The 25,555-nt window shown below is 34.2% G+C and overlaps 1 protein-coding gene across 1 annotated transcript in view; it reads left to right on the top strand.

Annotated features, from left to right (window-relative positions):
• Stpg2 (sperm tail PG-rich repeat containing 2) overlaps window positions 1-25,555 on the top strand; it is a 521,628-nt gene that overhangs the window by 12,290 nt on the left and 483,783 nt on the right. Inside the window, exons 4-6 of the mRNA XM_076864073.1 lie at window positions 10,688-10,852; window positions 19,175-19,287; window positions 24,479-24,590. Of these exons, the coding sequence (XP_076720188.1) occupies window positions 10,688-10,852; window positions 19,175-19,287; window positions 24,479-24,590 (390 nt within the window). The remainder of the gene's footprint in view (window positions 1-10,687; window positions 10,853-19,174; window positions 19,288-24,478; window positions 24,591-25,555) is intronic.

Below are 25,555 nucleotides of genomic sequence, written 5' to 3' on the forward strand. Positions count from 1 at the left end.
ATGTAATTCACCACACAAATAGATTTGAAGACAAAAATTCATGGTTATCCCAATAGATGCAGAAAAAGCATTTGACAAAATATAGCATCCATTTATGTTTAAGACACAAGAAAAACTAGGGATGGTAAGAACATACCTCAATATTGTAAAAGTTGCATATGACAAACCAAAGGCCAACATCATTTAAAAGGAAAAAAAATGAAAGCATTCCGTCTAAAAACTGGAATAAGACAGGGATACCCACTTTCACCACTTCTATTCAACATAGTCCTTGAAAATCTAGCCAAAACAATTAAAATGAAAGAAATTAAAGGGATACAAATAGGAAAAGAAGAGCTCAAACTATCTGTTTGCTAATGACATGATCCTATATTTAGAAGACCAACAACAACAACAACAACAAACTTCACTATAAAATTTCTAGAACTCATAAATGAATTTAGCAAATTAGGATACAAAATTAACACCCATAAATCATTGATGATGAATACCAATGATGAATCAGCTGAAAGAGAAATTAGTAAAACTATCCCATTCACAATAGCCTCAACAAAACAAAACAAAACTTGGGAATCAATTTAACAAACGAGGTAAAAGACCACTACAATGAAAACTACAGGCCACTAAAGAAACAAATTGAAGAAGACCTTAGAAGAAGGAAAGATCTCCCATGTTCTTGGATAGGCTGAGTTAATATTGTCAAAATGGCCATACTAACTAACAAAAGTGTTATACAGATTTAATGCAATTCCTATTAAAATTCCAATGACATTCTTTATAGAAATAGAAAAAGCAGTCATAAAATTTATTTGGAAAAAATAAGAGGCCCAGAATAGGCAAAAAAATGAAGCAAGAGGCATCACAATACTAGACCTTAAATTATGCTACAGAGCTATAGTATTTGCACCAAAACAGGCATGAAGACCAATGCAATAGAACAGCCACAAAAATACAGTTATCTCATACTAGACAAAAGTGCCAAAAACATACACTGGATAAAAAATAGCCTTTTTAATAAATGGTGCTGGGAAAACTGAGATTCCATATGTAGTAGAATGAAATTTAATCCCTATTTCTCACCCTGCACAAAACTCAAAGTGGATCAAAGACTTTGGTATTAGATCAGAAACCCTGCACCTACAGATTATATATACCTAACACTCCAATATGTTGGCTTAGGAACTGACTTCCTTAATTGGATTCCTAAAGCATGAGAAGTAAAATAAAAAAATCAGTAATTGGAATGGCATCAAACTAAAAAGCTTCTTTCTAGCAAAGGATACAAGAGCAGGAAGAAAGAGCCTACAGAATGGGGGAAAACCTTTGCTACTTGCACCACAGATAGAGCATTAATATCCAGGATATATAAAGAACTCAAAAAACTTAACACCAAAAATAAATAAAACAATAAATGAGCAAAGGAACTAAACAGACACTTCTCAAAAGAAGAAATATGAATGGTCAACAAATATATAAAAAAGTTAAACATCTCTAGCAATTAGAGAAATGTAAATTAAAACTACACTGAGATTTCATGTCACTCCAACCAGAATGGCAGTTATCAAGAATACAAGTTATAATATATGTTGGTGAGGATGTAGGGAAAATTGCTGGTGGGGCTGCAAATTGGTGCAACTCTGGAAACAATATGGAGATTTCTCAAAAAAACCAAAAAACAAAAAAACTAGGAATGAAACCACCATTTGACTCAGTTATCCCATTACTTGGTGTATATCCAAAGGAGTTAAAATGTGCATACTACAGTGACAGAGCCACATCAGTGTTTATAGCAGCATAGTTCACAATAGGTAATATATGGAACCATCCTAGATGCCCATCAACAGATGAATGGATAAAGAAATTGTGGTATATATACACAATGAATATTACTATTTTGCCGCAGTCTCTCGGCTGGGCACAAATCACGAGTCTCCACACCGCTTGTAGATTCAAACAGCAATTCTTTATTCCCGAACTCACACCGGCCGTCTACAAACACGCTCTGGGGGAATCCACGTTCTCTGCCCAAATCCAATCCGCCCAAATCCACTCCTGCCTAAATCCACACCGCATGGGCTTCTGTCTCTCAAAAAAATACTGTCTGACCCTAAGCACTCAAGAGGAACTCAGCAGCAGGATACGCCCTATTCCAAAAGAGGAACACCCTAATCTCCTATTACTAAACCACCCTATTCTAAAGGGGAAACACCCTACTCTCCTATTATGCTAAACTGCCCTATTCTAAAGGGGGAACACCCTAAACACGGATCCTGCCCTGGTCCTTGAGCAAGGTCACCTTTCAGAAGTCCTTCCACTAGACAGCATGGGAGTAAGCTGGCAAGGAATTTGTCATACCTACTTGGCTGATGGCTCCCAGCATCTCCCCCCTTCTGATTAATTAAACAACAAGTAATGTGGCTTAAGGACCGTGCCTGGTAGGTTGTCCAGTTCAACATATGGCTCTTACCCGTCATTGGAAAACTGACCTTTAGGCGTCAGCCTCCTGTCTTAGGTTGATACCAATGCAACTGGATCATACCCGTCACTGACTACCGGTCCAGCATACAGCCATACTTGTGGATAGGTCTATGCACCAGTGGGGGGGTGAGGTTCTTTGCCTCACCTCTGTTGGCCCCCAAATTTGGCCTTGGTGCCAGTGGGGGAGTGAGGTTAATGTGGCTTAAGGACCGCGCCTGGTAGGTTGTCCAATTCAACATATGGTTCTTACCCGTCATGGGAAAACTGACCTTTAGGCAACTGACCTTTAGGCGTCAGCCTCCTGTCTTAGGTTGATACCATTGCAATTGGATCATACCCGTCACTGACTGCCGGTCCAGCATATAGCCATTGGCCCCCAAATTTAGACCATCACTAGCAGAAGGGAGGAGGATACAGAAATGCCACGACACCAAGCCAATTGACAGTTCCTTTGGAAAAATTGCATCATTGGTGACACCATCAGCAAAGATCACTGGTGACACCATCAGCAAAGATATGCCAGCATTACCACAATTTGCTGCACTAAACGTAGTTACATAGTCCAGGCAAGTTCTGTAAGCAGTTCAAAGGGGAGGAATCTATCAATCTGTCCGTCTCCTCCCAAAGTCCGTTGCCTCCCAAAGTAAATTGGCTCCTTGATTGAGCATACTTGTTGAGTTATATTCATTGGGATGAAGATAGGAATTCTGGCAATGATGCTAAAAAGACATTAACCTGAAAAGAATTATTAAATATAATGAAAAGGAAAGGTGAAAGTAAACAAACAGATCTGTTAACCTCCTTAAAAAACAATCCTTAACAGCTGTTTACCTGATTTAAATTAGTAAACAAGCAGATATGTTAAGCACCTTTAAAAACAATCTTTAACAGCTGTTTACCTAATTTAAATTAAGCCATTTAAATCACGTGAATAAAAAAAAAATTCGGATCCATTTTCTCATGAGCGCTCCTCATATATAAAATACGCACACACAGACATACAACACAAAACACAAATGTGCAAACAAACGTACAACATATAAGATAATAATAAAGGCCTTGTAGCTTTACCTAGGTGAAATCTCCATTGCAATGTTTAAAAACTCTATAGTCAAAAAAAAATAAAACTGATCAGAAAAACATTAACCTAGGTTTGTGTGAGCTCAAAAAATAAAAATAGAACCTTATGATGTGGGAAAAATGCAATAATAAAATAGATATTGAAAAAAGCATCCTTGTTAATCACTGTTGCAGATGTAAGAATGGCCAAGCTGGAGTTCTGGATATCAGCTGTTATGGATTTGAGTCAAATCATCTTCTTTTCGATCTGTAGAAATTGTTTTAGTTAGTCTTTCTGGAATCCAAATCGGTTGCTGTTCTCCCTGTGGAAAAACAAAAAGAACCCCAACTCCAGAAAATCACTGGGTCAGGATCTTTCCATTGTCCTGTTAGAATATTTTTCCAAAGTACTTTAGTCTTATGTACATTTTTTGGATACATACGTCTTTCCGCAGCACTAAGTCCTGATGAATCCAAATTTAAAAAGTTTAGAGTAAAAAGTGTTATTTTAAGTTTATCTTTGGGGGATATATACCCCTTTCCAATTCCCTCTTTTTGTTTTAGTAAGTACGTTTTAATAGTTTGATGAGCTCTTTCAACTATGCCTTGTCCCTGTGGATTGTATGGAATTCCTGTTATATGAGTAATACCAAATGATGAGCAAAATTGTTTAAAAGAGGTAGAGGTATAGCCAGGACCGTTATCAGTTTTTAACTGTTTAGGAACACCCACAGTGGCAAAATTTTGTAAGCAATGAGCTATAACATCTTTAGTTTTTTCTCCGGCATGAAGGGAGCCCATCAAAAATCCGGAAGAAGTATCAATTGTAACATGTAAATATTTTAATTTTCCAAATTCTGGCAAGTGTGTGACGTCCATCTGCCAAATATGGTTAGGTATCAGTCCTCTAGGATTGACTCCAAGATTAACTTGTGGTAAAAAGGTCACACAATTTTGACATTGTTTTATTATATGTCTGGCTTGTTCCTTAGTTATTTTAAAACGCTTTTGTAAAGTATTAGCATTAACATGGAATTTTTTATGAAAATTCGTAGCTTCTTCTAGTGTAGAGAAAATATGTATGTCATGTGTAGTTTTATCTGCTAAATCATTGCCCAAACTAAGGGCTCCAGGCAATCCTGTATGTGCTCTAATATGTCCTATAAAGAATGGATCTTTTCTGTCCCAGATTAGACTTTGTATAGTGGAAAACAAAGAGAAAACAGTAGAAGAAGGGGAAATCCTACCAGCATCTTCAAGAGATACTATAGCATTAACTACATACTGACTATCAGAAAATAAATTAAATACAGAATCTTTAAACATTAAAAAGGCTTGTAATACTGCATTAAGCTCTACCTTTTGAGCTGATTGTTTGGGTACTAAAAATGTAAAAGTTTGATCAGGGGTAACTACTGCTGCTGTACCATTATTTGACCCATCAGTGAATATATTTGGAGCATTCATGATAGGGGTTTTTCTTGTCATTTTTGGAAAAACTACAGGATGCTTAGACCAAAAAGACAACAAAGGATTAGATGGTAAGTGATTATCAAATGAAACATTAGATTTACACATGATTATTGCCCAAGTATTTAACTCATTAGCTAACTCATCAATTTGATCCATAGTATATGGAGTAATAATTTTATTGGGAGAAATTCCAAACACTCCCTTCGCTGCTTTTATTCCTTTGAGTATTAATTGTCCTACAGCCTCAGGATACCTAGTAAGAATAGTGTTAGGAGAATAAGATAAATGTATCCACAATAATGGACCTTCTTGCCAAAATACTCCTGTAGGAATATTTTTTGTTGGTAGTACAATAAATAATAAAGGCAAACTTATATCAATTCTATCCAAATGTATATTTTCCATATATGTTTCAATAATTTTCAATGCCTTTCTTGCTTCAGGAGTTAACATGCGAGGTGAGTTTGGATCTGATGGACCTTTTAGAATATCAAATAAAGGTCCCAACTCTCCTGTTGGTATGCCTAGATAAGGCCTTATCCAATTTATGTCTCCCAATAACTTTTGAAAGTCGTTAAGTGACTTGAGTTGATCTACTCGTATTTGAATTTTTGGTGGACGGACCATGGTTGAGGATAATAGAACTCCTAAATAATTAATTGGAAAATTTAATTGTACTTTATCTATTGCTATCTCTAGATTATAATTTTTTAATAAGTTTGTAAGTGTGGCATAACATTCCAGCAATATGTTTTTATCTTTATGTGCCAATAATACATCATCCATATAGTGAAATATTTGTAGTTCAGGATTTTGATTTCTAAGTGGCTGGATTGCTTTATTAACATATATTTGACACATAGTTGGACTGTTAGCCATCCCTTGAGGGAGTACTTTCCATTCATATCTCTGATCAGGACCTTCATGATTTAATGCAGGGATAGTAAATGCAAAACGTGGACTATCCTCGGGATGAATTGGAATTGAAAAAAAACAATCTTTAATATCTATGGCTAAAACATGCCAGGTTTTTGGCAAAGCAGACAATTGAGGAATCCCTGATTGAGCAGGTCCCATAATAACCATCTCATTATTAATGGCTCTTAAATCTTGCAATAATCTCCATTTACCAGATTTCTTTTTAATGACAAAAATGGGAGTATTATGGGGAGATATGGAAGGTTGTATATGTCCTTCCGCTAATTGTTGTTTGACCAGATCATGGGCTACTTGTATCTTTTCTTTAGTCAGGGGCCACTGAGGAACCCACACTGGTCTTTCTGATTTCCAAGTAATTTTGATTGTCTCAGTGGCCCTTTCTGAAAATCCAACCCATGTCTGTCTGTTCCTTGATCTATTTGAATTGGTGCTGCTATACCTTGTCCTTGTTTTCCTAATCTTTTTTCTTTCCTAAAACCTTGTCTAGCCCTAGTAGTGGGCGCATTAGGATTGATGTTATTTGTTAATGTCAAACCTAATTGATCTAGGACATCTCGTCCCCATAAATTTATAGGAAGATGATCCAATACATAGGGCTGTATAGTTCCCTCACAACCTTCAGGATCCTTCCAATCTAATATCATTGCACTTCTATGGGGATTAGTAGCCACTCCTAGGCCTCGAAGCGTTTGAGTGGCTTGTTGTAATGGCCAATGTTTTGGCCATTCCTTACTAGATATGATGCTAAGGTCTGCACCTGTGTCCAGTAGCCCATTAAAGTCGTGTCCTTGAATATTTAGTTTTAACATTGGGCGAGAATCTAAATTTAAAGACAACATAGCCCAATCTACACCTGTGGAGCCTAATCCCCTGGAACCTCTTTTTACACTATGACTAGGAAATTTATTATGTAGGCTGGGTATTATTAACAACTGTGCTATTCTGTCTCCAGGTGAAATTACTGATATACCTCTTGGAGAACTAGCTATAATTTTTATTTCACCTACATAATCGGGATCAATTACCCCGGGACTTATCATAAGTCCTTTTAATGTAGATGAACTACGTCCCAATAATAAGCCTACTGTCCCTTGGGGAAGAGGTCCTTTTATTCCTGTGGGAATGATTTGAATTCCCATCTCTGGAGTTAGTACTTCTCTGGCAGAGGCGCAGATGTCCAACCCTGCGCTCCCTCGGGTTTGTCTGATGAGGGATTTAATGGACAATGTGTCCTGGGCACTACTCTGATGGTGTTGCTGGGTTCCTCCACTGCCCCGTATATTTGTGGTTGTGGGCCCCGGAGCATTGGGCCCGGCTGTCCGTTTTTTGGCAACGGAGCCTGATGCCTTTCTCCACGGTATCGTGGGTAAATACCTGGTCCTTTTCCGTTTTTTGGTAAGGGAGTACCCTCTATGGTAGTTTGAGAACGGCATTCATTAGCCCAATGTCTCCCTCTACGGCATCGTGGGCAAATACCCGGTATTCTATTTCTTTGATACCTAGTTTTGTTAAATCCTCCTCCTATGGGGCAACTCCTTTTAAAATGTCCTGTTTGTTCACAATCATAGCATGTTTTTGGCCTGGTATCTAAAGCCTGTTGTACTGCAGCTGCCAAGACTTGCCCTTGTTCATTAATATCTCTACATAATTTAATATATGTGTTTAAATCTTCATGTCTCCATGGTCTAATAACCTCTCTGCAGCAACGATTTGCTTGGTCATAAGCCAGTTGTTTTATTAATGGCATTGCTTGTTCCGTATCCCCAAAAATTTTGGCAGCCGTTTGAATTAGCCTATCTACAAAGTCAGCGTAAGGTTCATTAGCTCTCTGTATTACCTTAGATAGCTGACCTTGTAAATCTCCATGTCCTTGTAAAGTCTTCCATGCCCTAACTGCGTCTGCAGCAATTTGTGCATATATAGCAGGATCATATTCAATTTGTTGCCGCTGACCCTCATAAGGTCCTTTTCCTAGCAACATTTCTAAATTTCTTTGAGGGTAACCGGCTGCTGCATTTCTCCTAGCTGTCTCTGCACAAAATTCCTCATTGGCAACCTTCCATAACAAATATTGTCCTCCATTTAGCACAGATTTACACATGCTAGCCCAATCTGCTGGCGTCATGTCCAAGTTAGTAATGGACTCGACCATGCTCACCGTGAAGGGAGCTTGGGGACCATAGGTTGTTACAGCCTCCTTTAACTGCTTCACTGTTTTAAAATCTAAAGCACGGTGAATTCGCTGCCCTCCTGCCTGCTCAAGTACAGGGCATGCTAATCTTCGAGGTCCTGTCTCAGGATCCCAATTATCAACTACGGGGTTTGAGGGCCACTCAGCTGTCTCTATCGGTGGGGCTGTTGGTTGAATTAAAGCCTCTTGTGATAAAACGGAGTTAGTAACAGCCTCCTGTTGTGGCCTTTTTTCTAACAACCCCTTTTCCTTTAAATTTTCTTCCTCTGTCTGACTAGCTGGAGAGACCTTCTCTTTTGCTTGATCTAAAATGTCTTTCACCATATTCTGAACCTCTAACAATTTACTTAACATCTTTTCAGTTTGTTTTAATCTACTATAAAGATAACGCAACCCAATAAGATAACACAAAACAAAACCGAAACTGAATGAAGCAAAAACAGAATAAAAAATCGTTGTATCAATTTTCTCTTCCTCAGGGCCGACAAACTTCAAACCTTTAGTCAACCATTTTTTCCAGTTTGCCTGAGAAATTTCTAGGGATAGGCAGCTTGAAAGAAAAACAAAATAAATCAAAAGAAGAACACATTGTTTTCTGAAATGGTCACCCATTCTCTCGCCTTCCCTCAGGGGCGAGCAATTTCACTTACCTTCAAGTTTCAGACGTTCCCCGTACGGGCCACCAGATGCCGCAGTCTCTCGGCTGGGCACAAATCACGAGTCTCCACACCGCTTGTAGATTCAAACAGCAATTCTTTATTCCCGAACTCACACCGGCCGTCTACAAACACGCTCTGGGGGAATCCACGTTCTCTGCCCAAATCCAATCCGCCCAAATCCACTCCTGCCTAAATCCACACCGCATGGGCTTCTGTCTCTCAAAAAAATACTGTCTGACCCTAAGCACTCAAGAGGAACTCAGCAGCAGGATACGCCCTATTCCAAAAGAGGAACACCCTAATCTCCTATTACTAAACCACCCTATTCTAAAGGGGAAACACCCTACTCTCCTATTATGCTAAACTGCCCTATTCTAAAGGGGGAACACCCTAAACACGGATCCTGCCCTGGTCCTTGAGCAAGGTCACCTTTCAGAAGTCCTTCCACTAGACAGCATGGGAGTAAGCTGGCAAGGAATTTGTCATACCTACTTGGCTGATGGCTCCCAGCACTATTTCATAAAGAAGAATGAGCTCATGCAGTGGTGCACACTTTTAATCCCAGTGGCTTAGGACACTGAGGCAGGAGGATTGCGAGTTTAAAGCCAGCCTCAGCAACTTAGTCCCTAAGCAACTTACCAAGACCCTCTTTAAATAAAATGTAAAAATGGCTGGGGATGTGGCCCAATGGTTAAGTGTACCTGAGTTCAATCCCTGGTGTTAAAATAAATAAATAAATAAAAGAAGGAAATTTTATGACATTTTCTGGTAAATGGAAGGATTTGGAAACTACTGTGCTAAGTGAAATAAGCTAATCCAAAACAAACAAACAAACAAATAAATAAATAGCAAATATTTTCTCTGATAGAGCAACTAAACCAAAGGGGAAGAATAGAAGTTCATTAGATTAGACCAAGGGGAATGAATGGAAGAGAGGGGGGATAGGAATAAAATATTCAATGAAAAGAATCTGACCTAATTTTCCTATGTACATATATGAATATACCACAATCAATCTTACCATTGTGTGCATCCACAGGAATAGGGCCCTAATTAGAATAAGATATATTGCATGCATTTATAATTTTATCAAAATGGATTCTACTGTCATGTATAACTAAAAAGAACCAGTAAAAGAAAAAAGGAAAAGGAAGAAAGCATGATTCACCAAGTAGTTAACATTAAGATTGATAAATCCACATGAATGAAGATATTGAGGTGTTTAGTAGCATGATATGTTCAGAGCAGTACAGAGTTCTTTGGAATATTTGTAGTACAGGATTTAAGGGAAAGCAGCAGGAGGATGGGATGAGGAAGGAGATAAGGGCTGTACTTTGGAAAGCCTTGACATGTCAAAAACACCATTTGAAAGTACAACTTGGTAATTAATCTCAAACTATCATTAAAATCATTTTTTGTTTCTATTTCCATGCAACATTATATTGTAGACATTTTCCTGCTATGTAGCCTTCATAATTAGTGTATTTGTACAAGACAATAGTAATATGGAGATAAATCAGGAGTTTCAAGGAATGAAGTCAGGAAATATTATTGAAAAATAAAAAGTTTGTTTTTCTATGGCAGGTACTATAATAGTGTTTGTGTGGCATTTTTTTCTTTTTGAATTAATAATTTTTGCTTTACTAAGCAAGTTGCAAATGAGAGAGAATCCTCTTATGACAGCTTCAATAATAATAGTATATATTCTCATTGTTTATAATGGAGACTTGAATTCACTCCTTTAAGTTACTTTTACTAAGCAAACATTTTTGGATTTATTTATTTATTAGGTCAATATTTAATAGTTGCCTTTTTAGAAATTTAATATATTTTTTATTCCCTTTGTGCTTGCCTTTGAATGAAAAATCATAAAATGTTTTCCTTAAAGAAAATTTCAAGAGCACCTACAATTAACAGAAGTGTTGATGTTCCTTCAATTCCTTCTTGTGGACAGTCATATGGTTATAATATTAATGAGGATGGAAGTATTATAAAACGTTTTCCACCTGCTAGTGACCCCACACTTGGGCCAGCGTACTACAAACCTCAATTTGTAAGTATAATGCATTTCAGAATGAAAGTTTGGAAATTAGTTTATAATTGTATATGTTTCAATTCATGTAACACTAACTCCAGTAGAAATAGACTTCAAATTTCAGTGGCTTCATACAGTTGAATTTCTTTTTCTCATGCATATGGGAATCTACATTCATCTGGCAGAAGTGAATGAAGGATTATGAGTGAGAGGTTTCTGTAAGCAAGGCTAAAGCTCAGTCACATGGCTTTATTTTACTAACAAAGAGACTAACATAATCTCACTGTGGCAGAACACTTGCCTAGCATGTGTAAGGCACTGGGTTCGATCCTCAGCACCACATAAAAATAAACAGATAAGTTTTGGGGTATGATATCCTTCAAATTGTTAGCAGCTTTTTTCTTAAAATATTTTTATTGTAATTTATGTAATATATGAAAAACAGATGATGCAACAAAAAATGGCATCAATGGGTACATGTAGCAGAGAATACAGAATTTAGAGAAGGAGTACAGGCAAAACATTAAAACAAGCAACAAACTCTCAGGAAGGATGGATTTCTGATTTTCATAGTTGACACATTATATTATAAAACATGACTGTTTTCAACAAAAATTTTTGAAACACTGAGATTTAAAACATGGCTTATATACCGTAAGAGAAACTGTAATTGAGGAGGCCAGGACATTGGACTTACTAAACCAAGTCTTTAAATCAGCTATTTAAAATATGTTCAAAGAACTAAAAGAAGCTATGTCTAAAGAACTAAACAAAAGTGTAAAAACAGTATATACCAAATAGTATCATTAAAGAAGAGATTGACATTATAGAGAAAGAAAACAAGTAGAAATTTTAGAATTGAAAAGATCATAATGGAAATGAAAAATTTGATACAGGAATCCAACAGCAGATTTGAACTAGTAGAGGAAATAATCAATCAACTTGAAGACAAGTAAGTTGATATTATGCAATTTGATGAACAGAAAGAAAATAGGATGAAGAAGAATATACATAGTTTTAGAGACCTGTGGTTGACGTCGAACATATCAACATAGGCAATAATGGGAATTTTAAGGAGAGGAGAAAGAGAGGAAAGGGAATAAAGAATATTGAAAAAATAATGCTTGAAAGCATTTCCAATATGATGAAAAACATTAATCTACTCATACAAGAAACTCAATAAACTCCTACTAAGATAAATACAAAGAGATGTGATTAGTGATTAACATTGGGAGCTACTGATGGCTGTAGTGTGTTATCTTTTTGTGACTGTGAATAAAATACTTGACAAAGAACAACTTAGAGGTGAAAAATTTTATTTTGAGTTCTCTGTTTCAGTGGTTCAATCCATGGTCAGTCATCTCCATTATGCTGGGCTTGAGGTGGTGCAGAACATCCTGGCAGAAGGGAAATGCTGGAGGAAAACTATTCACCCCATGGTAGCCAGGAAGCAGAGAAAAGGAGGAGCTGGGGATAAGAAATAATCCTCAAGGGATTATTGACCCTCATTGACCCACTTCCTTCAGGCATGCCCCACCTGCATGCAGTTACCACACAGTAAAGTAGTCCTTTCAAATGTTTAATCAACCAAATGGTTTAATCCACTGATTAGGTTATAGCTCTCATAATCTAATCATTTCTTGCTGAACATTCTTGCATTAACACAGGAGCTTTTGGGGACACCTCATATCCAGACTACAACATGTGGGATGATATAATCAAAGTGAGGGAAAATATTGTCAATCATGAATTTTATTATAAGTAAAACTATTCTATGAAAATTAATGAAAACTAAGACATTCCCAAATAAGTGGAAATGGAAAGAATTTTTTATTTATAAGAAATACTAAAAAGTTTAGGCTGAATGAAATGTTATTAGCTAGTAACTCAAATTCACACAAAGAATTAAAGAATGGTAAGATAAATACATAAGACAATATTATTTAACTTTTGTAATGCTTTGATTCCTATTATGTAAAAAATTAGAAATGATATATTTTTTGTTCAAATATAGGTAGTAGGAGAATATTTTAAGACCTAGTGAACTTTCTACACTATGAAACTTTTGAAGAAACGGGTTACTTCTGGTAAAATAAAGTAAGGGACCTTATAAATTGTATAATAATTTTTTTTCTTCCACCTGAGAGTTTCTACTCCTTTCTGATAATGAGACTTTAGTCTCAAGAATATTTCACATTCCCTTTCTATGTCAGGCATGTTCTTTCAGGCCTTGATAAGCCTATCACCTGTTAATAATAACTAATTATTAGTTCTCATCAATAGACAGTGGCAAGTATCTTAGATGTTTGATTAAGATATGCCTAAGAGAACAACAGAGATCATTTTTGTAAAAATAACAGTGAACTCAATAAAAGTGCAGTGGTCCTGATATCAGGATATTCTCTACAAGGTAAAAGACAAGTTATGAGCAGCAGTGTAATGGAGCCAGGCTGCCTATGTTTGTTTCTTGATTCCATTACCTAATAGTTAATGGCTCATTGTCAAATTATTTAGTCTCTTTTTGCTTAATTGCCTTATCAGAAATATTCTTGAGAAAAACTGTAGTCTGATATACTCAAATTAGTATTTAGTTTTCACAATAGCCATAAATATTTGGCTTTAACTTAAGTAATTCCCTGATTCCTCTTAACTTAAATATCAAAATATAGTTCTTGCTCTAAAATTATATTTTCTATATAAGTGATTTCTTTGATTTGGAATAATGTATCATTAATTAGAAGGCCTAAATAGTGCCTCCAAGCTTCTTTAGATATATAAAAACTTTTCCCCGTATGACTAAGCATTACTTTGATATATAAACTTGATTTCTTTCTGGACGAATTATTCAGACAGAAAGAAGAAGAAAATTTATTACATAACATTAATATTAATAGGGCCAATTTATTAGATAACCTGTTTTAGTAATTTTGCGTCAATCTAGCTTATACTTCCTAGAATAAGAATCCAAATTTAATTTAAAAAAAACACATAAAACATAGATTAACATAGGAATTAAAGGCAGTTTTTAATATTCAGGAAGATTCAGTAAAGTTTAATTGGAATTGAACTTTGATGTTTTGTGAAATCCCCATCTTGAACTTGAGAGAGAAATAAGAGGGTGGGTGGTGAAACTTAGTGGCTAACAGCTTTATTTTCTTCTGTTTCTCCTGCAGAATAACAGTTTTTCACAGACTACTGCAAAAGTAATACTTTAGTAATGTTAAATCAAATCTTATTCACATTTCTGATAATTCTGTGGAGCCCTTTATGTGCATTTTGAGGTAATACTATATGTGGGCTCGGTTTCCAGATGTAAATTATTAGTAGAAAATAAAGAAAATAATCTAAAAGATGAGTATTTATTGTGGTTCTTCTTTAACTGGTGAGTAACATCTACTGAAGGAGTCTGATGAATCTTAAATATAGAATCAAGTGTTTTACAAAAACTTTAGCAAAATTTAATTTGTAAAGATACATTGTCTTGTATAATATTTTAAGTGATAAAATCTAGTTTTTATCATTTTTCAGAAAAACTCAGGAAACTGTTAGATGTAAATTTTTTCAGGGGTGGATTTCACAAGCAAGGTTGGCAGTTAGAATTATGATACTGACATTTAGTAATGATAGCATGCTGTGAGCTACCTGTGCACAGCCTAACTGAAAAGCAGTCCATTAGTGTTTAAATTGATGCTCTTTGGGAATTCTAATTTTTCACAAATCCTACTTTCATATTTAATTATGAAAGGATTGGGGGTAAAAGTTACAAAGTCCCTTCTTTATTCATTTAATTGTCAATGAGAGTGGCAGTTAGTAATTCTTCTTCAAATTTTATTATAGCGTTCGTTTAAAATAATGCAACTCCATGCTGAGTTTGCTTCAATTAAGTCATATTTTATTTGCTAATGACTTTCCAAGTTGACAGTGACCTTGAAGTGAGCACTGTCAACACTTCTTGACGTAATAGAGGGTGTGATTTAGAATTGAGTGTATCAATTTGTTCTGCAGTTTTGTCTATATTTTTAAGAAGTTTTTAAATTAAATTTCATTTACTTGAGTACTATAGAGGTTAGTGAGTTAAGTAGTCATCAGCTCACATGGTTTAAATGAGATTAATTTTATTGTATGCAAAGAAAGGATTTTGCTAAAGTCTTGAGTTTTTATGTGTTTATTTATGCACATATGCATATATGCGTACATATGTGATCTTTCCTTTGACTCTAATGTAAATTTAACTGTAAAAAAGCTTCTCTGACACAATTCTCCTCAAGGTCCTGAATTGCTGTGTTAAAATAGTTACTATAAAAGCTTACCATGGGCCTGGGGGTATAGTTCAGTGTTAGAGTACTTGCTTAGCATGAAGAAAGCCTTTGATTTGATCCTTAGCACTGGGGGAAAATAGGCTTAACTTGATGTTTTAGGCTAAAAAAAAAAAAAGATAGAAAAGGTGACTTAACACAATGCTCTTTTAAAATACTGACTTTTTTGACAAATCTGTAGACTACAGTAAATATATTAGGTATGTAGAACAATTAATGAAATTCTGCTTTATTTCTAAGTAAAAATAAAGTACAATATAAATGGCAAAAATTTTCTTTCTATCATCAAAATATCCTGTGTAGTTTTAGCAAAAAGAAAGGGTTGTGTGGTGAGGTACTGTGTCTTCAAGTTCTATTGAATGTAATAGTCTGAACGCACCTCTGACCTTATAGCAATAAGCTGCTTTTCAGCTGCTCCAGTGGATGCCCTGGTTTGTGTTACTATATGTCTACTAGTATCTGCTTCTGTGCTGAATATGTCAGGCTCTGCCACTTTTGTGTGCCATTCAGCTATGTGTTACAGCATTTGCGTCTGCAACCCTAGACCTTTTGGATGTTCATCTAATTTCATTCATCATGGTTATTATTAGGATTCCCAAAACTGTGGTGTGTGTGTGTGTGTGTGTGTGTGTGTGGGTGTGTGTGTGTGTTTATAAATGTCTTACAGAGTTTGGTGGGATAGTTCTTTGAATTATTCAAGTTTTTATTCATAGCCATGGTCTTTCAAGGATCTGACAGGGAAGGGGTTAAGCTTCAGAATCATGTATTAATTAGAATCCCTACTTACAATAATAATAACAACAGCAATATCTTACTTTGATATAGTGATTTATAGGACTAAATAATCCATCACTCATGGTATTAAAACTAAATGTCTGTAGTAAGGAGGGAAAAATACCTCTCTGTTCTTTATGTTATAATGCAGTAGAAGAAATCTGTAGGTAATAATCTAAGCACACTGAGCCATGTACAATGCTGGAAATATTTCTAAAAGAAATAAGGATTCATCCTTTTTATTTATATAAAACATCTTTCATGCTTCATTGGATTACAAGTAATGAAGAAAATAATAACAACAAACAATAATGTTTGTTTATTGGTCAAGCATCAGGTTTTTAATTTTTTTTTGTATCTACTTACCAATGTAGAGGACCTCAAGCCTTCCACACAGTTCCCTTTCCCAAGTATTTCTAGAAGTCCTCAGGGGCTGTCCCAGCCATGCTCTTGAATAAGTCTGTTTGCACTGAGTACAGCGGTAGCTCCACCAGGCTTTTCAGTCTCTTGCTAGATGGTGCTCTCTGCTGGGCATTTCCATCAGTGTTCTCTAGTACAGCTAAAACTGCAGGATGAGCTGGGGTGAAGTAAGGAGGATAATACCCTTTTTTCCTTATACTCTAATAGAAGGGTTTAAAAGTAGCAATGCTTTTAATGAAACAGTTCTTTTAGATTTTTCTTCATAGCATAATTGCATACTGCAAAAATACAGGCATAAATCCAGTCTGTGTGAGGAGGTAAATTCAGTCAACAGAAAATTCTTAGTGTTTGGTGTTGCCACTCTTTTGACACAAATATTTTCTCACTGGGTGAAAGTCATCATGATTAACAGTGGATTAGTTTTCACATTCACCTTCTGATTGGTTTGCTTTTAGTTCCAAAACATCCCAATATATGTCTGAATCCTACCTGGACATAGCTGGTGACTCTGTGTTTCTTTACCTTTAGCTCTAACATCCAGCTATGCCAGCTTCTGTTTGTATTTTGTTGTTGAATCCCATAGCCTTTACAGTGGTGTCTCTCTAACTAGAGATTGCTACCTACTCATAGTCCAGGAGTCTGTCATTTTCTCCAGTTTCTGTCTTTCTGGGGATGTTAATAAGAGTTCCACTGAAGTTCGTTTCACATGTAGTAGATTCCTTTTCTGGTTCCAGTCTCTATTGTTCTGCATCTTATAGAAATTCCTCAAAGTGTCTCTCATGTGAATGATATTTTCTATTTTTTAATTGATTTTATTTTTTTAAATACATGACAGCAGAATGTATTACAATTTTTATTACATATGTAGAGCACAGTTTTTCATATCTTTGTATAAAGTATGTTCATGCCAATTCATGTATTTATATATGTACTTGTTTTTTTGCATTACAATTCTTATTACACATATATACCACAATTTTTTATATCTCTGTTTGTATATAAAGTAGCTTGACACCCAATTATTGTCTTCATACATGTACTTTGGATAATGATGTCCATCACATTCTACCATCCTTGCTAATCCCCTGCCTTCTTCCTTTCCTTCCCTCCCCTCTTCCCTATCTAGAATTCATCTTTTCCTCCCATGTTCCCCCTCCCTACCCCACTATGAGTCAGTTTCCTTATATCAGAGAACACATTCAGCATTTTTTTTTTGGATTGGCTATCTTCACTTTCCATTATCTTCTCCAATGCCATCCATTAAACTGCAGATACCATGATTTTATTCTCTTTTATTGCTGAGTAAAATTTCATTGTGTATATATGCCACATTTTTTTAATCCATTCATCCGCTGAAGGGCATCTAGGTTGGCTCCACAGTTTAGCTATTGTGAATTGTGCTGCTATAAGCATTGATGTGGCTGTGTCCCTGTAGTATGCTGTTTTTAAGCCCTTTGGGTATAGTTCGAAGAGATGGATAGCTGGGTCAAATGGTGGTTTTATTCCCCGATTTCCAAGGAATCTCCGTAGTGCTTCCATATTGGCTGCACCAATTTGCAGTCCCACCAGCAATGTATGAGTGTACCTTTTTTCCCACATCCTCACCAACACTTATTGTTGTTTGTCTTCATAATAGCTGCCATTCTGAACAACTGTATGAAAAAAAATGTTCATCATCTCTAGCAATAAGAGAAATGCAAATCAATACTACTCTATGATATTTTCTATTTTTAAGCCTGATAATTTGTGCTTACTTTATGTACTTTTGAAATTTTGGGTTTAGGTGAAGGGGTATGAGTTTGAACTGAATTTATGCTTTTTATCACTAATATTTGCCATTTACTTCATTAATATTATTTATATTGATAATTGACAGAAGTTGATTCTACTGCATTAAAATAATCAACCAGAATACTTGACACTATACATTATGTTAATTTTATGCAATATATACTGTTTTACTAATCCAAGCTTGTTTTAATGCTGTATTTTTATAAACATAGTTTTTTAAATGCATTGAAAAAAATAAACTAGAGTTTCTTCTACTATTAGTTAAAAATTAGTTTTTTTTTTAAAATTCTTATGGTTGCTTAATGAAGTATTAGTTCAAGAGAAAATTCCTTCAAGAGATGCTACTATTATTACATTGTGATTCATTATTTTAGTTTCTGTAGAAACCAGGTACTTTAATTTTTATGGTTCATGCATAATTTTGGCATTTATTATAGTGGAAGTAAAGGAAAAATAATGGTTGATTTCTCATGTTACAAATTATTTGGTATTAAAAAGACGGATTCTGTCCTCAAACATTAGTATAAAATGAACTAGTTATTATTTTAACTTATTGTTTACTATTTGTTACTCTTTGAAAAGTTTACTTGAACATATTTTAAAATACCAGGTAGTCAGAAATTGTCAAATATCTGTTGGTAATGTTTGCATTTTCTCAGTTTAATTAAAGTAATTTTCAATAGGCTTTTTCTTTCTCTAAATAATACAATTCTTTCCCTTCCTTTTATTAAAGATGGGAAGCTAATTTCATTGACCTCTATTATTTAGAGAATTGACTCTACTGCCAAGAGCACAGCTATTCAAATTGGTTGAGGATATATGTTTGAGGTATTTCTCTGAGAATTCTGGCTGATGCAGGAATAGAATGGGGCACCTTAGTGACAACTTAGCTTGGGATCTGTCAAAGAACATAGCATTTACCAATGGAACCCTTTTGACCAAGGCTACCCTTGCTTTAGATTTGGACTTAAGTAAAATTTGAACCTTGTTTGAGAACATATTTAAACTATGTCTCATCTTTACTTTTGTTTTTTTTTAGGGTGTTTCCAATGCAACTTTGAAATACAAAGGCATACATTTTGGCAACTCTACAGGAAGACTAGAGTTACCTAAAGTGTCTGGTCCTGGCCCTGGAGAGTATGATATAATCCAGTAAGTATATGTGTGAAAAAAGTGTGTCTTTAATGTAGTTCTTGAGTATAAATTGATCTAATTTAGACTAGGCTATTTGGTTTAGAAAGGTAAATTAATATGAAGAACTCAAAGAAATATTATATTTTGGAATAACCTATTTAAAACTATTGATTTGTTTTAATGAGTCAGATCCTGTGCCACTTATTTTATGTGTGTTACCTCATTTAATCTTAACAAGTCTCTGTGGTTACTATTGTTATATGTATATTTTGTCAGTGAAAAATCCAGGGATCAGAGAGGATAAATAACATATTCAAGATCATGTGGCCATTTACATGATAGAGCTGGACTTAAGTGAGGCCAGTTTGATTACACAGCTCATGTCATATCTAAGTACTAACATATACTGTGCTTAATTTTAAATTAGATGAAAAGTCAGATGATGACCCAGGGATTCCCCAGGTTATCCCTGGCTCTGATCTTCATTCTTTTGACTATTATATGGTTTTAAAAAGCATTTTCATTCACTGTGAATCAGATCTATAACATTAAGTTCAGGGTTTACAAAGATTAATTACTAAATTTCTGGTAAAATAACTTTATCTTTGTTTTATACTACTATGGAAGGCAAAATGATCAACCATCATGTTGTTCTCATATTCTGTTATTTCTTCCTGTGATTAATTTTTAAAACAGATTCCAACTTAATTTTTCCTTACTTCTTTTTCTGAGAGCACAAGTTTTCTCCTGAAAAGACCCATATTGATTACCTATTCAATTGCTTTGCTTGAAACAGTCAGACATCTCTGTGTCCCAGCAATGGACATAGCTATTTCTTTAGACTTTCCTACTATAGTTCATTCACTGAACAAACATAGTTTGAATATTTATTGTGCATCATACTGAACCTAATAATTAAGAATAAAAGGAATAAAACAACGCCTTTGTTTTTGGGAATTTATACTCTAGCCCATTGTCCTTTTGAGTTTTTTACTTTCCTAACATAAATGGTACGTGTGTATTTTTTATTTATTTATTTTTTAGTAATAACACTGGAAACTGCTTCATCCTTTTTGCTAAGGATTGCTTTAGCTATTCTGGGTCTCTTATTTTTTCAGATGAATTTCATGATTGCTTTTTCTATTTCTTTGAAGAATGCCATTGGTATTTTGATTGGAATTGCATTAAATCTGTATAATGCTTTAGGAAGTATGGTCATTTTGATAATATTAATTCTGCCTATCCAAGAGCAACATAGATCTTTCCATCTTCTAAGGTCTTCTTTGACTTCTTTCTTTAGAGTTCTGTAATTTTCATTATATAGATATTTCACTTCTTTTGTTAAGTTGATTCCAAAGTATTTTTTGAGGCTATTTTAAATATTTTAAATGGGGTAGTTTTCCTTTCTGAGGATTTATCACTGATATACAGAAATGCTTTTGATTTATAGGTGTTGATCTTATATCCTGCTACTTTGCTGTATTCATTTACTAGTTCTAGAAGTTTTCTGGTGGAACTTTTAGGGTCTTCTAGGTATAGAATCATATTATCAGCAAATAGTACCAATTTGATTTCCTCTTTTTCTATGTGTATCTCTTTCATTTCTTTCATCTGTCTAATTGCTCTGGCCAGTGTTTTAAGAACTATGTTAAATAGAAGTGGTGAAAGAGGGCATCCCTGTATTATTCCAGTTTTTAACAGGAATACTTTAAATTTTTCTCCATTTAGAATGATGTTGGCCTGGGGCTTAGCATAGATAGCCTTTATGATGTTGAGATATGTTCCTGTTATCCCTATTTTTTCTAGTGCTTTGAACATAATGGGATACTGTATTTTGTCAAATGCTTTTTCTGCATCTATTGATATGATCATATGATTCTTATCTTTAAGTTTATTGATACTACAGAGCAATAGTAACAAAAACAGCATGGTATTGGTACCAAAACAAACTGGTAAACCAATGGTACAGAATAGAGGACACAAAGAATAACCCACAAAATTACAATTATCTTATATTAGACAAATGTGCCAAAAACATACATTGGAGAAAAGATAAGCCTCTCAACAAATGGTGCTGGGAAACCTGGAAATCCATATGCAACAAAATGAAATTAAACCCCTATCTCTCACAATGCACAAAACTCAAAATGGATCAAGGACTTAGGAATAAAACTAGAGACCCTGTGTCTAATAGAAGAAAAAGTAGACCCTAATCTTCATCATGTGGGATCAGGCCCCAACTTCCTTAATAAGACTCCTTTGATGCAAGAATTAAAATGAAGAATTAATAAATGGAATGGACTCAAACTAAAAAGTTTCTTCTCAGCAAAAGAAACAATATGTGAGGTGAATAGAGAGCCTACATCTTGGGAGCAAATTTTTACACCTCACACATCAGATAGAGCACTAATCTCTAGGGTATATAAAGAACTCAAAAAGCTAAGCACCACAAAAACAAATAACTCAATGAATAAATGGGCCAAGGACCTGAACAGACACTTCTCAGAAGATGATATACAATCAATCAACAAACATATGAAAACATGTTCCTCATCACTAGCAATTAGAGAAATGAAAATCAAAACCACTCAAAGATTTCATTTCACTCCAATCAGAATGGTAGCTATTATGAAGACAAACAACAATAAGTGTTAGTGAGGATGTGGGGAAAAAGGTACACTTATACACTGCTGATGGGACTGCAAATTGGTGCAGCCAATATGGAAATCAGTATGGAGATTTCTTGGAAAATTGGGAATGGAACCACCATTTGACCCAGCTATCCCTTTCCTTGGTCTATACCCAAAGGACTTAAAAACCGCATACTACAGGGAGACAGTTACATCCATGTTTATAGCAGCACAATTCACAATAGCTAAACTTTGGAACCAACCTAGATGCTTTTATCCTTAGATATATGGATAAAAAGTGGCATATATATATAGAATGGAATATTACTCAGAAATAAAAGAGAATAAAATCATGGCATTTGCAGGTAAATGGATGGAGTTAGAGAAGATAATGCTAAGTTAGCCAATCCCAAAAAACCAAATGCCCAATGTTTATTTTTTTTTTAATATAAGGAGGTTTATTCATAGTGGGATAGGGAGTGGGAGCATGGGAAGAATAGAGAAACACTACCCAGGGCAGAGGGGTTGGAGAGGAAGTTAGGGGGCATGGGGTTAGAAATGATGGTGGCGTGTGATGATTATTATTATCCAAAGTACATGTATGAAGACAGGAATTGGTGTGAATATACTTTGTATACAACCAGAGATATGAAATATTGTGCCCTATATGTGTAATAAGAATTGTAACACATTCTGCTGCCATATATAAATTAAAAAAATAAAAATTAAAAAAAACCCACTGGAAACTAAGCATGCATATTTGGCCTACTGTAGTTTAACTTTATTTTCATTCTTCTAAACAAGATTAGGTCTACAGACTATTCTAACTCTGATCATTCCATTTTTAACATAAACTTTTGTTGTTGGATATTTTCATCATATCCTTTTCTTCTCCCAGATTGGCTGGTTTGCCCTTTCTTCCTTCCCTGCTCTCTCATTGAGGTTTAAAGCAACACTAAAAACTGTATTAAATATTTCTGCTTGAACACTTCTTGTTATAAGGAACTCAACTACTTCTAAGTTTTTTTTTGTTGTTGTTGTTTCAGTAGTAGACAACTCTTTTTTCTTAAAATGTCCTTCTTAAATGGACCTTTGCTTAAAAGTTTTCCCTGCCCGTTCTTTTCCCCAAACTTGTCCCATTTCTGTTCTCCCTGTTTTGTGATATTTCTTTCTTTGATATTTTTTTCTCTATTTCTCCTCTTCTTTCATTTGTGTTTTTTTTACTTTTGCTTACATGCATGAATTCTTGTACATTGCATTCCTACTGCTTCAGTTATTTCATTATTTTCATAATTTGCTTGCCTTCACTGTATCTTTTTATTTGGAGTTGTCTTTGTTCCATTCTGGCAATTGACATTTTCTACTTTTTTTTTTTACTTTTTGTTTTTTTTGGTTGAGTCAGAATTATTATGAAATTCTTGATAGAGAACCAAAGAGGAAATAATAAGGAGATAATAAGGAGTCACCTAAATGGAAAGATAAGCCTATAGGTTTCATTTTGGGAAACACACAGACCTAAATGGTATCTGACAATTCTGATATCTCAAGTTTATATTTGTGATTGATAAACACACTTGAGGTTTTGAAAACAAGTTCATTTGTTGAATTTTGAGCAAATAAATTCATTGAAAAAGTGAGTATTTAATAGTGAGCTGGGTTGGTAAATGAACATTTAAATTAACACTACTGAACAAAGAAAATAATGACAAATATTATGAAATTTTAACTTTTTTATGTTTTTCTGTTATCTAATTTCAATCTTTATATGTTTAGTATAGTTTGTTAGAAATTTTGGATATCATATTCTTTTAAAATTCTATTTAAGAAATAGAAAAACCAGTATAGTCAGTATAGCCTGTTTTAATATAACTTTTGAAACAATTATAGCTGGCAGTTATTGTGGGCTTATTATGGACAATGTGTGGCACTAAGCATTTTACATATATTTTCTATTTTAATCCTTTCATTCATGAGAATTGGCTATTAGTATTTCAAATTAAAGATGAAGAATATGAAGCTTAGAAAAGTTAGGTGATTTACATAGGTAATACAGCTAATAGGTGGCAATGCTAGGATTTCTATCAGGCTGTCAGTCTCCAAGGCTTGAACTATTATTAATCACTCCTTAGTCCATTCTTGAGGTTGTTTAATTTTCAATGAAAATAAACTTCCATTTCATTCTCAAAGGTCTTTAAGTCACTTTCTAGATTGTTGTATGATATAAATATTATTTTATAAGTAATTGAAATCCCTAGGAATTTGGAATTTTAAAGACTTTTTATGATAAATAGAATATAGGCAACTTTTGTTGATAGCTTTGTATTTTAAGTCATGATGCAACTCACATCTCATTTTGTTTTTGGAATCATTGAAACAGGTTTATAATAATGTTTTGAATTGGAAAAAGCAGAACAAATAAAAAAAATTTTTACAAAATTTCAAATATGTTAGTCTAATTTAACCTATTGGTCTTATCACATACTTCTAACCTAGGAAATGTTACTGTATTCTTTTTGCTTATATAAATGTTTATATGTTTAAAACTGAGAATTATAATTTGCTATCTGAATTTTCCAAAGGGAAAAGACATTATATTGTGAAAATATTAATATCAAGAAAGATCAACAGGAAAATTATTGTTCATTTATCCCAAGATTTTATGAAATAATAATGTTGCAGGAGGAAAAAAAGGTAAGTTGAAAAGTGGCTATTTTATCTCTTTTCCAGGTTTTAATGTCACTGAACCCATTGTTGTAAGGTTAAAGTTCTCTTAGATCTACTGTGTCCTATAGCTTTATTGCTGAGTGAATATTGTAGAAAAAAGTGCATTAGATATTTCTGCTTGAACACTTCTTGTTATGAGGAACTCAACTACTGCTAAGTTTTTTTTTGTTTGTTTCAGTAGTAGACAACTCTTTTTTCTTAAAATGTCCTTCTTAAATGAACCTAAAATGTCCTACCTTCTGCCTACTTACTATTTTCCCTTTTACTATGATTTCTTTTTATTTTTTCTTTCTTTTCTTGTAAGGATGAATGTTCTAGGTGTGTTTGAATTTTATTTACCTTCATGGTTACTACTGTCCTTTGAAGTTACATAGGAACTACCTTCTATTTGTGAATTTATTTCATAGTATTTGTTTTTGTATCCAAAGCTAAACATACTATTCTGCTTGTAGACTTTATAGTATATAGTTAAATTTTTATCTTCTTTGTTCTGGATAGTGTGTACTTATTAACACAAGCCCATTTAGATGTACATTCCATTTTTATAGCTATAATTCAGTTTATTAATTTGAAACTTGTAGTAAAATAAATCTCTGGATTTTTTCAATTTACAATTAAAGTTTAAAGATTATAGTATAAAATATTAAAAATGGATACATTTAGACTAAAGATAAATGACTCTCTTGAAAAATCAGTAATTATTTTTATAAGAAATTTCTTCAAAATTTCCTTGGTCTTCTCTTGAATTTTAATCAGTAATGAGAAATATTGTGTATCAGAAACGAGACATAATACTAGAAAAAATTTATCAACAAAGTAGCAATGTAATCATTTTTATAAAATCATTTTTATAAAATAACAATTGTAAATTTCAAAGCAGATAAAATATCAGTTTTAACTCAGTAGAATTCAATGATCATAATAAAAAAGGA

This window comes from Callospermophilus lateralis, chromosome 8 (genome assembly GCF_048772815.1).
Source record: "Callospermophilus lateralis isolate mCalLat2 chromosome 8, mCalLat2.hap1, whole genome shotgun sequence".
Classification (NCBI taxonomy): Eukaryota; Metazoa; Chordata; class Mammalia; order Rodentia; family Sciuridae; genus Callospermophilus; species Callospermophilus lateralis.